At 44.9% G+C, this 16,615-nt stretch overlaps 2 protein-coding genes and 1 non-coding gene across 3 annotated transcripts; 2 read left to right on the forward strand and 1 right to left on the reverse strand.

The window, feature by feature from the left end:
• Positions 1–2,437: 2,437 nt before the first annotated feature.
• LOC131294750 (leucine-rich repeat transmembrane neuronal protein 2-like) lies at positions 2,438–3,688 on the reverse strand. Its single transcript, XM_058322794.1, has one exon. The coding sequence runs from the start codon at positions 3,686–3,688 to the stop codon at positions 2,438–2,440; it is 1,251 nt and encodes a 416-aa protein (XP_058178777.1).
• Positions 3,689–7,522: 3,834 nt separating this feature from the next.
• On the forward strand, positions 7,523–7,595 carry Trnar-ucu (transfer RNA arginine (anticodon UCU)). The gene has a single exon. It is a non-coding gene; the product is annotated as a tRNA-Arg (tRNA).
• A 2,134-nt stretch (positions 7,596–9,729) lies between these two features.
• Positions 9,730–14,802, forward strand: LOC131294751 (leucine-rich repeat-containing protein 40-like). The gene is made up of 4 exons (XM_058322795.1): positions 9,730–10,517; positions 10,716–10,818; positions 12,164–12,294; positions 13,599–14,802. The coding sequence occupies exons 1-4, from the start codon at positions 9,730–9,732 to the stop codon at positions 14,800–14,802; spliced, it is 2,226 nt and encodes a 741-aa protein (XP_058178778.1).
• The last annotated feature ends 1,813 nt before the right edge of the window (positions 14,803–16,615 follow it).

Raw genomic sequence — 16,615 nt, forward strand, 5'->3', positions numbered from 1 at the left:
AGAGGAACTTTATATAAACATCAACAACTTGACTCAGCTACCAGTAGAATTGGAAAGGCTCCCGAACTTAACCATACTTTTTCTATACGATAACAAACTATCTACCATTGATCTTCGCCGTCTGGAAGGGTATCCTAAACTTCAAACGATTGACATCTCCGACAACCTTCTACAAACGGTGCTAGTTTCACAGCAGGGTCAGGTCACTCTGCCCCTAGTCAAAACAGTTAGTCTTGGCCTAAACCAAATCTCTCAGATTGATTTCACTCGCTGGAATATGCCGATGCTTCGCTCGCTGCGGCTCGCTTTCAATCGACTGGAGCGTCTTCCAGATCTGTTCAAACTATTCCCCAAGCTTCAAGAGTCGACTGCCTACAGTAATCCACTCCGATGCAACAGTCTCCGACAGCTACAGTCGTACCTTGCGGAGAACAAGCTCATCGTCGATACAACGGCATACGGTCAACCCTGTGTAACGAACTCATCCTTTAAAGTTTCCACTGGAGCGGTTATCTGTTGTATGGAATAACACCTATGCATTGCCGCCTCTTATTGAATTGAACCTTGTAATCTGCCTTATCTCTTATGCTGATGGAAAATAAAACTACATTCATTGGGGTACATTCATCTGGTACGGTTTATTCCTGTCTTCGCCCCGACTCAGACCTACAGAACAAGGATAGCGCGATCGCTTCAGTTGTGAAGCTATTGCGCGATGATCAGATTAAGTTAATGACCGGAATTCGGAAAGGGTCGTATTTAAGAGTATTAGTGCACAATTACCTGCCTTTATTTCCTCTTCACTTCGATTTTTGAACATTAGTCAGGCCTAAAGAGGGCAGTGATATTTAGTTGCGAGTTAACAATGGTGGAAACAATACCAAACTGTATAACCATCGCGTTTGTGGTCGGTACGTGCGAAAAGTCTAACCGATAGTGTAGCATCACCTGAGCCTAAAGAAACTGCATCTTCCTTACCTTCTTTCGCTAGCAAATGTATGGCTATGGTCTGTTACTTCTTCCGTGGGAAATGCTGAACCTAGACCGTGTGTTCGCGAATTGGCCATGTGTAATTACGATAAGCTGAACTTCTCCGCCGACGGTCGGCAACGTCTACGGGCATCCGCTACCATTATGCAGGATGTGTTTACGGTACAAGTAAACCAGCTTATCACCCCCTACCCGGACGGGGTGCTTTTGCTGCTGTTCGACGAATACGTCAACACAGTTCAATACTGGAAGTACTATGAGCGTTTTTTTCGAATTCCAGCCGGCTGTAAACTGTCAGATATTACAATTAGAAACGCACCGCAGTTGCAGACGGTAGCCGTTGCCGCACCAAATGATCAATTGCTTACACTTTCTTTATTCAGCACCGGGATGGTAAGCCTTCCCGATTCGTTCCGGAACCTAGTGGGTATTAGAACACTGTTGTTGCAGGAGGGTGTGTTGCAAACGGTCAGCCTAGATCCGCTCGTCAACAGCTCAAATCTTACCGTGCTCATGCTGGGCGCCAACCGTGTGAACCAACTCGTAGTCAGCAACAATCGCGACTTGGTCCTCCCAATACAGGACTTTTCACTGGCAGACAATCTGATTGAGTACATCGACGGTGCGTTTTTTACCCCACTGAAGCATCTTGCCTACTTTACCCTGGAAGGTAACCGACTCCAACGAATCGACGGACCGATCGTCAGTTTCCCTCGATTGACAATTTGTCACTTAGAAAATAACCAGATGACCCACTTAAATGTATCCAACTGGCGAGCACCAAAGCTAGAGGAACTTTTCATGAGTATCAACAACTTGACTCAGCTACCAGTAGGATTGGAGAGGCTCCCGAATCTGATCGGACTTCAACTATCATACAACAAACTATCTACCATTGATCTTCGCCGTTTGGAAGGGTATCCTAAACTTCAAACGATTGACGTCACCGGCAACCTTCTAAAAGCGGTACGAGTCTCACAGCAGGGTCAGGTCTCTCTGCGCCGTCTCCAAATGATAAATCTTGCCCAAAACCAAATCTCTCAGATCGATTTCACTCGTTGGAATATGCCGATGCTTCGCTCGCTAACGCTCGCTTTCAATCGACTGGAGCATCTTCCAGATCTGTTCAAACTCTTCCCCAAGCTTCAGAAATCGGTTGCCTTCGGGAATCCATTCCAATGCAAAAGTCTCCGACAGCTACCGTCGTATCTTGCGGAGAACAAACTCACAGTCGATACAACGGCTTACGGTCAACCCTGTGTAACGAACTCATCCTTTACAGTTTCTACTGGAAGGGTTATCTGTTGCTTCGAGTAAACCTAAAGTGTTCTGCCCTAGATTGAAATCAACATGATAACATGTCTTATATCTTATGCTGGTGGAAAATAAAGAATCAGTTGTTGATGTATTTTCGCCTGGTGTTTTTTATTGCTGATTCTGGTGTAGTTTATTTCTTACAGCACAACGTTAGCGATCCTTTCAGAGTGACATACCCGCTAGTGCAATCCTCCGGGTCCTGCGGTAGTCCTAAAATGAGCCTACCCGCCATGATGTTCTCCGTCAATGCCTGTACGGTGGTACACGGTAGCGGATTGTACTCCAAACCGAACGAACCGAGCGCAGGGAATGCCGCGACCAGCCTTGGTACGGTCGTGAAATTGTTGTGCGATAAGCTGATGTAGTTAATGGCCGGCAGATCCAAACCGGACGTGTTGAAGCGCGCGAGCGCACAGTTCTCGGCGTACAGTGTGGTCAACATCGGTAGGCTGACGGGACGCGACGCTCGAATGCCGCGGGCCTCCTTGTTGTACGAGAGGTCGATCGAGTTCAGATTGGGCAGGCCATTGAACGGAGCGAGGTCTATGCTTTTGAGCAGATTGTTCGACATCGCCACCAGCTGCAGGCTGGGGAAGCGTCGCAAGCGCTGCGGTATAGCCTGGAACTTGTTGTTGTCGAGAAGGAGTCGCTGCAGGTTCGGTGCCGATAGCCACTGTAAATCGAGCGTTGTCAGATTGTTGTTCTGTAGGTTCAAAAAGTCGACGGCCGGCCAGGTTACGGTGCTTTGAGCGGCGATGGTTAGCAGGTTGTTGTAGCCTAGATCGAGCCCACGTAACGCTCCCAGAGAGACGAACGCGGTCATATCAAGTGCCTCTAGTAGGTTATTGTGCAGGTACAAGTTCTCGATGGCTAACGTGAACGGTGTTTTGATGGTCGTAGGCACAATCGAGCGAATCTCGTTGAAACTCAAATCGAGCGTATCAAGCTTGAGATTGTTGGTGAAAAGATCAAATGAAAACTCCTTTACCGTACACCGCGTTATAGTGAAATCTTCCAATAGTTCCAGGTTACGGATCGTCGGTGGAATGTGAACCAACGGACAGACGCCAATGTACAGCTCAGATATATTTAAGCTAGGCGCAATCACCACCTGGTTCAGTGACGGTGCGGTATAGACAGAAATCACATTCAAGCTAGTACCGGGCAATATCTGAAACACTTGCTCGTTGTACTTGTAAATCTCAATCTTGTTGACAAACTCGGCCATACGCTGAAGGAACACCCCGGATGGGTTTTCCGGCATCCGGACCAGTTCGACGCTGATCGCATAGAACACTCCCGGTGGGATCTTGCGCAACGTCGCTATTCCGTCCGAGGACATGTTGAGGCTGGCCAGCATGCAGGTATTCGCCATACCCATTATACACTGCCCACTGCAAGGCAGCACCACCCAAGATGAGATCAAAATGGCCACCAAGAGTGCACCTGAAATCCACGTCCCTCGTCAGCATAGTTGTGAACAATTTGTTATTACCAAATTTACCCTGGTACTGCCACATGTTTCCCGATGTGTATTATTTTTTGGCGACACTCTTACTAGATGACAGCAACAAAAGCAAAACGCAACTAATGGTAAGCGCGCAGGTTGGCCGTTAAAATAAATCCTCCTTTTGCATCGCCCAGACTTTGTCCTGTTACAATCAATCAAAAGATCATTAATCGCAGCAGTGTTCACGAGACCGAAGCCGAGTTGCTAATCGGTAGCTGATGAAGGAAACGGCCATGTCTAGAAAATAACAAACGATTACCTCCACGAATGAATGACATGTTTTAAGCTAATTTATTGTAGCTTATAAATGTATCTCCTTTAAAACGTTATACAATCTTTGAAACACATGTCCAAATGAAACGATTACAAATAGATTTCGAGTGGATTAAAAACGAGCGCACGTGGGGCTTTCGTTTACCGGAAGTTCTAAATACACTTCCGGAGTTGGAAAGTGTCATGCCTACTTAGGAGCTTAATAAGCGGGTGTTAAATGTTTTAATTATTAATAAAAAAATATGCCATAGGGAGAATATGACTGTATGGAGAAAAAAATTGTCCTCAGCAACAATCCAGGAAATGGAAATTATGTATGTAGAAAAGAAAATACACGATTGCACATTTCAGAATAGGGGGTTAATGTGTCAGTGACAGAATACCAATGGAAATTTTCAAGAAAAAAAAGAACCAGGAAACAAAAGGGTTACAAATACGGATGCTTTCACGCACAAAGATGCGCCTCCATCTGCCGTTTGCCAGGATTGTCGGAGCCTTTGTTCGATTGCGTTCTCTACTCATTCCCTCTCGGTACTGGTTTTTCTTCTCGTTTTTTTTCTGCATTTGCTCTAGTGAATGAATTCTTATGTTAAACTACTTCCGCCCTTCCACGCGGTGGAATGTAACTGAAAACCGTGAGAAACGGTTCTGGCGACGATTGCTCTCGCTTTTGTAGCCGCTCCTTCCGCCGGAAAGCAGGAATGCTATTGAAAATTGTTCCGTGTGCCATAATTTTATTCCGCGTCCGTGCAAGATTCCTCTAATGGAGGCGATGCGGGAGCGACGTGACACCTTCAAGGACGTTTCGTCGAGGAACGTTGAATGCAATGACGTATGGTATGCTGTGAGAGACAGCATGGTTGCTTTTATTTCCTCTTCAGGTCAGTTTAATGTAATGACGTTTCTGTTTTGAATACATACATTGCACTCCACGTTCCAATATGATAAAGAAAGGAAATCCTAGATGCCTTAATAACAAAAACTCTTTATTTGTTATTTAAAGGCAACCGACGTAATTATTAACATTGTCAGCATGTGCGCCGTTATTGAACTCCTTCTCGGATCGATCGAAGTGTGACTCTTTGATCCTATTCCTTCCAGAGGAAAGAAATCCAAAGGTTGCTTTGACCGTTGTTGCTTCATTTTCATCAGAGGAGTCGGTCAACAAAATCGGTCCTAGGATTCCGAATGGGTGTAAACGTGTATCAGACCAAAGCCGTCAGAGGACCTTCAAGCCGCAACATCAGGCGTGGTTTTAAACGTGCACCGAGCACGCGAACTAGTGATTAAAATTTGCATAAGGACGAAGTCCTTGCTCCGGATACCGCAAGTGTACAGAAACACGCCGGGGTACTGCAGAGAGTTGTACGAGATTGCAAGGAAAGTTCCGTTGTTAACCGTACGGAAATGCTCGCCGTGTTGTGGTCCTTGATGTCCGGAAAAGTCTGACCCCTACGAGAATAGAACATCGTCCATCAACTTCAGAGAGTTTGAAAGCGAAACCGGGAACAAGCCGTGCAGGTGCAGGTGTGTTTTCCCCCAACGGAATTTGGTTACGAATATACATTATGAAGTACAAACCAAAACGAAACAAAAGACCAAACACGAAATCTAGCGAAACCGTATCAGTTTCGCTGAAATGGTACTATGCAAGGAAAAGCGACACAAGAAAAACTTCATCATTATGGGTGCAAAAAATAGAGCTTAAGGTATGCAAAGAAGGGGTTGGAAAATGCTTTCACTGAAAGACCACCATCGCGCGAAGGCTCCTATCAGTGCCGCACGGGAAGGTGCCCAAAGAATTTCCCTCCATTTCCACTCATTTACGTGGGTAAAACCGTTTGCTTGTCCTCTCCCGGACGAAAGGGTTCATTACAGGCGAATAAATTTTCCCATCGCTAATGGTGCTGTGCATCGCACTTCGAAAAGACGGGCGTGGTCCTAGGAAAATCCTTTCCCGATGGAGTGCACTGCGGAACAATGGCAGCGGCACCAACAGCAGGACCGCCGTCACCAAAGTTCAGGGTTCGCGTGGCAGGAAAATTACAACTATTCTTGCATCTATTGCCTTCCCCACATTGGCCAACGACAGTGGACGACAACAGGCTGCTGCTATATTGTGTCCGCGTTTGGCATGGGATAATTCTACGCGCGAAAAACGGGGCCCACTTTCCAGCGTTGGAATGTGCCCGAAAGTGGAACGAAAGCGGGATGCCTTGGAAGCAAAATGGAGTTGTTTGCATATTAATTCATCGCATCGATGAACTCATATCATACTGGCGATCCTCGCGGAAGAAACGACTAGTTAAATAACTTTGGAACTGACATATTTTCAATCATTTTGTGCCACAGGATAGATTGCTTCATGTTTTTTTTTAAATTTAAGACCATTTTCCAACTCCGTTTAAATTGTATACTTTCCCTACATGATGAGTGGCTCTGTTGCAACATCTTTTCTAGTGAGTTCTCGTAGAAACCTTGTTCTTTTTAATTGGAAAATATATGGAAAAACAACTCCTAAGCTGCTGTTAGATAAAAACATCGTTACTGTTGCAAGACCTCAGTGCACTTCTGATGGTGGTGCAACATCCTACGGCGGGGGAAAATGGCGACATAATAATCCTTTCGGTTCCGGCATTCGCCGAGACTAAGCCCAGGCTGCCCTCGCATGCATAATGATTCGTAAAAGGAACCGGTAACAAACGGTGTTTTCCCATCCGAGTGTCCCCATCCGAGTTCCTTCCCCCCGAGTGTTGACGTCGGTAGCGGGAACTCTAAATTATGTAAATCCTTTTCATTCCGATGAAGGCATGCGCCCACTGTGGACGGCTGAATGATCCGCCATGCACCAATTAGCACTCCTCGGCCTTGTAAAAAGGATGAGAAGGCTGACCGGTGGTCATCGACCGGTTCCGGGTGCAGTTGAGCGAAACGCGCCCGTTCCTAGCCTCCGATCGACTTGTAACCGATCGAACGATGACCAATACCGTTTTCCGCACGAACCCTATGTTGTCTAATTAGCGGCGTCCTCGAGCCACCCGGCAACTGGTTCCATTTCCGGCACGTGCATTAGTCACGGCTTGGTGGTCATGCGGTCGCCACAGGATGCGCAGCCGGCAGGAGAAAAGCCGGCACTGGAATAGAAAACATGCTTTACAGCTGGTTATCCATTTTCTCTCCAGCATAAACATTCTCTCTCGCTCCAAAAACACACGCTGGAATCGGTTTTCCGTCGCGCCAACCGTTGGCAATGCGGGGCAAAGCGGATGACTCAAGAAAACTCCGTTTTCCACACAACGACCCCACTCCATTTGTGTCACTTTTTCCCTCGCTGTGGGTGTGCTAAGAATAACGAACGTCCTTGCCCGTGCGGGGCCGGAAAAAATCGGGCGATATCGGCCGATACCTGCGAAAGAGAAACCCTTCTCAACAGTCCCTCTGGCGCAGCGGATAGCGCGTTGGACTTCTAATCCAAAGGTCGTGGGTTCGATCCCCACGAGGGATGATGTTTGATGATAATTATTATAATATACACTATTGTAAAATTTATGGTAGAATGATACATAATTTCTTTATCATTTGTGCTCGAGATAAAGATGTTGAGATTGTGTTCTCTTCTCTCTCTCAAAATGTATGTATGAATTTGATGATTCAATAATCTGCTTTCAAGTACTTTTCTTCAAGTTCTTTATTCAATTAATATTCAAAGGCAATTTGTGTGAAGAACCCGTAATCTTTATTTTTTGGAATGGTTAAGTTTTTATTTCTTTGTGAAAATCATACTAGTTTGGAAACAACACATGTTATCACACATTTTATAATGAATGCGTAGAATATGGAAAATAAATTAGTCCAAATTTTACTACATGGATACAAGGACAATACAAAAAAAGAAGATATATTCCTTATCGTTCTCGGGTAGGAGAGAAAGGAAGGATAGAAATAAATGAAAGAGTATCATAAAATCATTGCCAGGATGAACGAACGATCATAATATACGCGAGAAAGGCAACCTTCTTTTCTGTTGTCGGTGTCCTGCTTGGTTTTCTTTGATTGCACGTGGATATCATCATATCCCTTCTCCTGTTCTCTCCTTCCGACAATCATTCCTACCGCCCTTCCACAAGCTCATTTTTGGATAATAAAAACAAAGGGCAACAAAAAAGAAAATGTTGGCAACCTTAAAGGCGCTCCACTTACGCCTGGCACACATTGATTTCGGCTTGCCGCACTGCAATCGATAATCCTCCGGTCCTGAAACGCACCGGAAGCCCACCCACGCTCCATCCCCGAAACACTCCTGGACGGAGCTTTGGCAAAGGCCGGCGAGCCCTGCGCTAGACTTGGTGACGCAGCACGGAAAGGATGTGACTCAGAACGTTCAGTTACGACCACTTCCTGGGGTATGATTACTGTTAACGATTGGGCCGCTGCGACACACGGCACGAAAGGTAACCTTGCAGACAGTTGAGGGAATGGTGGCGTGAAGACGGGAATAAGGGAAACGGATCCGTCCGTCACTGCGGGCTTGGAGTGCGATTTACCCGTTTGTGGTCGTGTGTGTTTGCGTGGCTCGTTTGAAGGAAGTGAGGTTAAACTTTCCTGAAGTAAGACACACCTTCGCGCACAAGGGACGACAACGAACGTGGCAAGTTACGTGACCGGAAGCAGTGTTCCTCTTCCTTCGGCTACTGCTTCACCGGTAAGCTTAAGCCTCAGTGTCGCATCGAAAGCTTTTTGTCGAAGCAGAACACGGCGTAGGAACTTTGGACGAAGAGCTCTATAATCCACTTCCGTCAGGAGCTCAGGTGAATACACGCCATGGCTTTCTGATGGCTCCGTAGCGTGGTTACGCGATACAGCTTGCCGAAGATCTCACATTCAATGTTGATCTCAAACTAAGGCTATGCGGACGAGGTAATAGCGCAAGGGCACTAACGTGCAGGTTTTATAGCTTCTCCCCAGTATGATTTGAACAATCGATAAAACCCAAGTGGATGGTTGGGTATCGATTTCTCTTGTTTCAAATAGGAAGTTTTGCTCACGCACGAAATCGAAATCAATCACAGTAGCAACCAACTATTTAAAGGAATGTAATTATGGTTCAAAAAAGCTCCATGCATTCATATGGCGTCGTAATAGTCACCCGAAATATAGAATATTGCTTTTCTAAAGGAAAAAAACACATTACAGCGTAGTGACATACCGTAAATCATCTCTCTTATTTGTCATTTAACATTAACCAGGTATGGTATTAGCATCAGCTTTAATCTTACGTTTATGACGTTTGCTATACAATCCCTCATTAGGATCAGTACGCCACGAGAGAGATGTCGAACAATCTCCTATCCCGTGTTCCCCGTCGGTTGGTAAACTGTGTAACGTGAAGTAGACCACAGCCGATAGGTTTATGTGATAGTTTTCTTCCTCTCATTTGGACAGTACTGCTGCTCCGTTCTCAGGACTCCTACAACGCGGTGGTCGATGGTGCCCCGTGTTTACGGGACTATCCGGGATTTTGCACGCTGGCCGAAATTTCTTTCCATCAGCAAAATTGGCAAACATCGTTCCTAGAGGCGATCGGCGCGCAATATCGAAATGTGGTAGTCAAGCGAGTTTACCTGCCCGTACATTTCCAGATGGAACGGTTTTTGGAAGCGACGGCGGTGTATTTTGATGAGTGCAAGTTTCAACACTATCACGAGCGCATCTTGCCGATTACGCACATAGTCACGTACAGTGCCGTTGCAATAGATCATGCAACTAAATTGAAGCACCTTCAGCTCGCCCCCAACGAGTATCTGGAGCGACTGCAAATCGTCGACAGTGCCATCGAAAGCGTCCCGAAAACGGTGGCTAACCTGAGGAAGCTACAGTTCCTCGTCATAGACAAGGCGCTGCTGCAAGTGCTTGACCTCAATCTATTCTGTACGCTACCTCATCTGCGTTCGTTGCAGTTTGTCGACAACCGGATCAGCCTGTTGCTTCCTGCTGATCCCCAAAATTGCGCCTCTTCGCTGAAAGACTTAGATCTGAAAAATAATCATCTCACTAACCTAAACCTGGCCACCTTCGTGCCATTTGCTGATCTCACACGACTGATATTCGACGGAAATGGGATCTTTTCCGTGTTCACTTCCACCGGCATTACATTGATCCATCTGTCGCTCTTGTCACTGATGGGGACCAGGTTGAGCTTCTTCGACATCGATCAACTTTTCCTTCCAGAGTGTTCAGCAATCGACCTAACTAACAATCGGCTAAATCCGGTGCCAAAATTTAGCAATACAAGTGTGCCCAACCTACAGGTCTTAACACTTAAAGGGAATCAGCTGAGCACGGTCGATCTAGCGAATTTCGAAGAGCTGCAGCAGCTGGCGCACCTGGATCTGAGCGAAAACCTTCTGACGTCCGTTTATGCCAGCAGGCCTGTCCATCTGCCTACACTCAATCAATTAGATCTGGGAGGGAATCGCCTCTTAATGTTGAGTACGCAAAATTGGGACTTTAAAAATTTGGCAAATATCATTTTGGACCGCAACCTATTCGACCAAGTACCAACGCAAATCCTTCGGAACGGTGTTACCCTGCGTTTGAGTATGCGATCCAACCCGATCCATTGCAGTTCGTTGAAGAAGCACACGGTATTTTTAAAGTTTCCAGGTCAAATATTGTATGTTACGATGTTCGAAAACTGTACACTTGCAAACTTTACTGGATCCGTACAAGTAGCGGTTTCTAATTATGCGTGCTGTATGAAGTTGTGATATTGGAATGTTATATGAGGGTTCATATCGAAATCAAGACATATGAATATCAAAAGAATAAAAAGAGAAGGTGCAACCCAAAGAACTTTATTTAATCCCGTTGTCAACATCCTATTGTACCATCCTCTCAACAAGTACTTCCTGCTTATATCCAGCTTATGAGTAGCCTTACCAGTACATTTGAGTTTATGTTTTACTGCGAAAAAGCCTTCCTGTAGGTCCGTCAAACTCCATTGGCTTGGAGCCTAGTGTGTGACCCACAAGAGCGCACATTGAAATCACAAATTCGCAAAATGTCTGCTGCTTAGAAACTCGTTTGGTTAAGGATTAATTAGCATAAATAAAATAAGAAAATAAAACAAAAAATTAACAATAATGTCGTACTAGAATAAAAGTTTCTAGATATAGGTAATTCAAACGTATTCATGAACGAGTGTAATCTAATTCCCATTGAATTATTTTGGAAGCAGTTTGAGGACTTATTAGAATCCAATTTTGAATACTGCGGGTCCCTAACCATAACTAATACAAATTAAAACGGTAGACTCAGAATGAAAAAAAAAGTCAAAATACATTAGTTGCGTACCCATGCTTCTATATAAATATTGCTGATAAATAAGATTGATATTACAGTAAGCAGCACAGATCAGCTTAAGCTGGTGAATATTTGCAAGTTTGGCAAGTGGTGAGCTGAATCTTATCTTGGGGTAAAAAACAAAGTTTTACAATTGAGAATTGTACACTTTTTGTTAATATGATGTAATTGTTTTCTCCTACTGAACTACCCATCATCCAATTAGAAAGCCATTTTTATTCAATCCAACGATTGCGATTTAAATATAAAGCTGTGGTTGTTTGTTACTTACAAAGTATTCCTTGGTCAACAATCATGACATCAAGTAAGTAACATATACGAATCTTTTTCCGTCTTTCCTAAGGCTGATAGTGTAAAAACGGTATTGTTCCAGTTCTGTGTTGGTGCATATTCTGGATGATCATCTATTTAGATGCTCCAACCACCGGCCAGGAGTGTGTTCCTACCTTTAATGGCGCGTGCACATTCTCCCAAATCTCTACGACTAAAAATGGTTGGGCATCATCAATACGGACAGCATCGTATCCAATAATAATTGTGAACAAACTATTAATACCAGCTTCTCCAAAAGCACTTCCTTCTTTCATCCAGATTGGGGGAAATCTTTCTAAGTCTTTGGAATTTAAGCTTTACCATGAGAAGGTAGTGGTGTTGACTCGTCAAACTCAGTTGACTTCTCTGAACATTAACAACTGCCCCTTCTTGGAGCAGCTGGCCTTGGAGTCTAACGATTATTTAGCTGAGCTGATTGTTTACAACGGCTCGATCAAGTACCTTCCACCGACCATACGAGACATTAGAAATCTGAAGGTATTGAACGTACGCTATACGCAGCTAACGAAGTTGAACTTGAATATTTTTTCCGAGTCACAAATGTTGAAAGAAGTCACCGTGAACAACAACATGATACGCGACATAGTGGTCCCAAACCGAACAGTATACATAGAATTTCTGTCGATCAGTGAAAACCGACTGGCCACGTTGAACATGGCCCTTTTAACGCAGATTAGGAATCTCACGCGTTTAGATGTCAGATTCAATCAAATTGTTCAAATTTGGAGCTCGGAAGCTGTTCTGTTGCCTGCGTTGTCATACTTGGCCATTGAGAAAAACCATTTGGCATCAATTCAGCTAAAATTAGTGAAAATTCCAAAGTTGGCTTTCTTTTTTGTAGGAAATAACAATCTCACAACATTCCCGACGAGCCTTAGCAAATTTCCGATGTTGAGGTCCATCAATCTGTATCGCAATAATTTAACTTTTTTAGATTTGGCTGTTTTAGGCAACTTCCCAAATCTAGTGATACTAGACATAGAAAGAAACCAGCTTGCATCCATCACAACTAAAAGCGCTCTCCAGCATGAGGCTATAGAACAGCTGCATTTCAGCTCTAACAGGCTCAGAACGGTTAACTTTACCGGGTGTAGCTTTCCCAAATTAAGATACATAAATTTAGCTAATAACCAAATTACCACGGTGCTTCCTAACATATTCATACAGTTTCCAAAAGTATCGCTGTACGTAACAGAAACCAATATGTCTTGCAGTGATTTGTCTAGCTATACGAGTGAAATTTATAACCTACGGTTAGAGGTTGATACCGCGTGGGGAAGTAATGTATGCTCCACAGGGGCGCACATTCAAATCACGAAGTCAAAGAAAGCCTGCTGCTTAGAAACCCGATAGATTAGCCATTTTGTACTGGAATAGAAGTTTCTAGATTCAGGTAATCAAACGTTTTCATAATGAAGTGTAATGGAATTTAAATTGAACTGTTTTGCAGGCAGTTTGGGGGCAAATTAGAAACCCATTTGGTGTCTCAAACAGTTCTACAACCTCAACCAACGCAAATAAACGCAAGGTTCAGAATGAAAAATATTGTAGCAAAAATTATTACCTACATTGGTGTGAATGATTTGATTTCTATAAATACGGTTAAATAACGAGATTGGAGTTGCAGTAAGAAGCAATTCAGGTATAGGTGGTGAACGTCTATTAATGGTTTCTGTTTGTTCTTGACAATGCATTTGTTAATCGGAACGACATTAGCATGGCTGTTTGTAACCAGATCCAGTGGAAATCTCTGTGGCGTTGGTACGGTATGTCGTATTACCGAGTTGGACCTCCAATCCATCCCTGGCAACAGCTTGAGCGTACTCGAGCAGCAACCGTCCACCAAATACTTGTTCATCCAGATTCAACGACTACTGGTCGGCTCCGTTGCAGTGGCCGACCTGATAGTGGGCGCCTCCCAGGTCGCCGAATTGCTGATGTTCAAAAAGTTTCGCGAAAATACGCTACTACTGCCCAGTGCACTCACACTGAAGGAATTAATCTTACATGATGCAGTCGCGTTGGGGGATTTTACTGCCGGGATGAACTCGTACCTGGAAAGGCTTGAAATAGATAGATGTGCGATGACCATCATTCCACCGTCTGTGCGTAATCTAGTAAAATTAAAAGACATCTCTGTAAAACATTGCGCTATCAGGATATTGAATCTGGCCCTGCTCGTCCAGCTCAAACAATTGGAAACCGCCATGTTCATGTGGAATCAAATCAGCAGCATTTATCCAGCGCAGCCTTCGATCATGGAGAACTTTGACTCGCTGATTCTATCCCATAATCAGCTCAGACAGCTCAATATGAGTGCATTGTTGGGTCTGCAGCGAATGCGCACCCTTGCCATCGATAATAATCTGCTAGTTCACGTTCACTTTGGAAACCAAGGCATTGTAAACTTTCCTCGACTAAGTACGCTTGATCTGTCCAACAACGTTCTTCAGAATCTCTCGTTCGTGCAGTTGAGAGCCCCCAACTTGGAGAGCCTGCAGCTATCGTCCAACGAGCTTACCACCGTCCCGGGACCATTGCAGAGGTTTCCCAAGCTGGTCACCCTAGCGCTCAGCGGCAACGCACTGTCGTCGGTCAGGTTCGTGGATTTCCGAGGTCTCGGCCATCTGGCGCATCTGGAGATGGATAAAAATCGCTTGCAAACATTAGACGCCACCACCGCCTTACAGCTGCCCCGGCTCGTGCTGCTAAAGTTGTCCGGCAATCGGCTGCAAAGCGTTAACCTGGACAAACTTTCCCTGCCCCGCCTCATCCAGCTGGATGTCAGCTTTAACCTGCTAACGGACGTCCCGACGGTGTTCGACCAGGACTTCAAGCTTCTGCAGGTAGTCGCCGTCGTGGGCAACCCGTTGACGTGTGCCACGCTGGAAACGCACCGGTCCTACATCGCAAAGGAGATACTGATTCCCAAGTGGCTCCTGACGGAGGCGGAGCTGTGCTCCACCGGGCAACTGTTTGTACTCAACGAAAAACGTCGTGCCTGCTGTGCACCTTGATGATATGGTGGAAATAAAAAGAAGCTTCCGAGCGGACACCATGGATGGCTGGGTAAGCTTGTCGATGTCGTTTACTTTGACCCGTCTATGATCGCGCCTCCGAACTAGAGGGATTTATAGGTGCTTAACTGCTGGCGTGTGTACTGAACCATTTCAAACCTGAAGCCAAACCCTGTGTTTTTTGCGAAAAACGGACACAATCAATAGTGGCTAGACACGCGCAGGTGGTAATTATGTATTCCAAAGTTACCTCGTTGCCGAATGGCGCTCGGTTGCGTGTCGACACTAATGGAAGTTATCAGTCAGAAATAGGCTCGACCCCGCTAAAATAGTTCCACAGAACCATCGCTTTGGCGAGGTGTCGGTGACCGAAGCGGAGTGTTTCCCACCACGGCACGAAACTGACGCCATCATTCACCGAATAATCTGAAAACGCGCCCATCCGGGCAAATAGAAATGGATATTTCAAGTCCTGGGACACTCGGACAACATATTTGCTCCACCATTCCCTAACCTAACGCAAAGCACACCGAAAGGATACAACAAAATGTGTCGCTAATAGGAGGTTGTGTTTTGTTGCTTTTTTTTTTGCGTGCCCTCGAGTCCCTCCATGTTGCCATTTCGGGGTGTGTCCCATAAAGAAAACGGCTAACCCGACACATTTTGCTGCAGGTTCTAGAGGTGAACATTTTGATGACATCGCCATGGTATAGGAAAAGTATCGATCTCTTCGCTTTTCGAGCGTTACTTAGTTAGATTGAATTTTCAAGCGCTTTCGTAAATGAGCTAGTTTGTTTTAAGTACTTTTATTTTACGGAAGAGATACTTTACATGTAATTTAAACTTTGTTTATTTGATAGTTTTTTGAAAATTTTAGTTGTTTTTAATCATCAAATCGTCTTTCAACGATTGCGGAAATGAGGAAACATTGGCAAACAAATTACATTCGGTAGAACTCTCAATCGTCGCTGCGGAGAAAAGAAAATCTTAATTATTCTATGCGGGTGTCGCGGCCAATGTAACCGTTAAAAACATCACGGCAAAGTGGGAAAACGCAGGGAAAACGACCCTGAAGCGCACGGTTTGTTTGGTCGATGTTAATGGGTTACACGCAAAGGTCCACCGTAGTTCTTTTTCTGATAGTAATTCGTTTTTAGTAGCTTGTCCTGGCGTGCCGGGAGGGTCGTTTTCCCTTTTCCCGGTACAACTACGCGTGAGTTTTTTTCTTTTTATTCTGGTTCGGGGTTTTCGCGCAGGACGAGGACGAATGGGAAAGGTAAATATATACACATGGCAAAAAAAGTTAACCCAATAACGAGCAATACCGACGGTACTGCGGAATGTTGCTTCCGGTGACCTTTCTGGCGAGTTTCCGCGGTCATGAAACCACCCTATGTGTGTGTGTTTGTGTTTGAAATTTGTCGCAAAACTATTATCGAAACAAATGCGCGCCCCGTCACCGGAGGGATCCACCGATATCAACAACGGGAAAGTCATAAAATGGTAATCAATGCAAGCCAACAGGGAAAACCTCGAATGGTATGCGAGAGTTACTAACCGCAAGTGAAGGGACGATTGAACCCTCCGCGAAGGACCGGACCGAAGTCGAACAGACGAGCAAGAAATCGGATGGAAAACCCACGTTTTCACCAAATAAAAAATCCCTCGCACGAACCGAGTGGAAACGGGGAGGAAAATCGGTCAATATGGGAAGGTGATTAGTTTCTGTTTCTGTGAAAGTCGCCGTTTAAACGAGCCTTTGATCCTCGATTGCGGTAGGATAATTTATGTAAATCAACTCTACCCCAACTGA

The sequence above is a fragment of the Anopheles ziemanni genome, chromosome 2 (assembly GCF_943734765.1).
Source record: "Anopheles ziemanni chromosome 2, idAnoZiCoDA_A2_x.2, whole genome shotgun sequence".
NCBI classification, from domain to species: domain Eukaryota; kingdom Metazoa; phylum Arthropoda; class Insecta; order Diptera; family Culicidae; genus Anopheles; species Anopheles ziemanni.

Coding starts and splice junctions, on each gene's coding strand:
- LOC131294751 (XM_058322795.1), top strand. CDS start 9,730: ATGGAACGGTTTTTGGAAGCGACGGCGGTGTATTTTGATGAGTGCAAG. Junction 10,819..12,163: donor ACTTTACTGGATCCGTACAA/GTAGCGGTTTCT, acceptor TTCTTGGAGCAG/CTGGCCTTGGAGTCTAACGA. Junction 12,295..13,598: donor CGCTATACGCAGCTAACGAA/GTTGAACTTGAA, acceptor CCCTGGCAACAG/CTTGAGCGTACTCGAGCAGC.
- LOC131294750 (XM_058322794.1), bottom strand. CDS start 3,688: ATGGGTATGGCGAATACCTGCATGCTGGCCAGCCTCAACATGTCCTCG.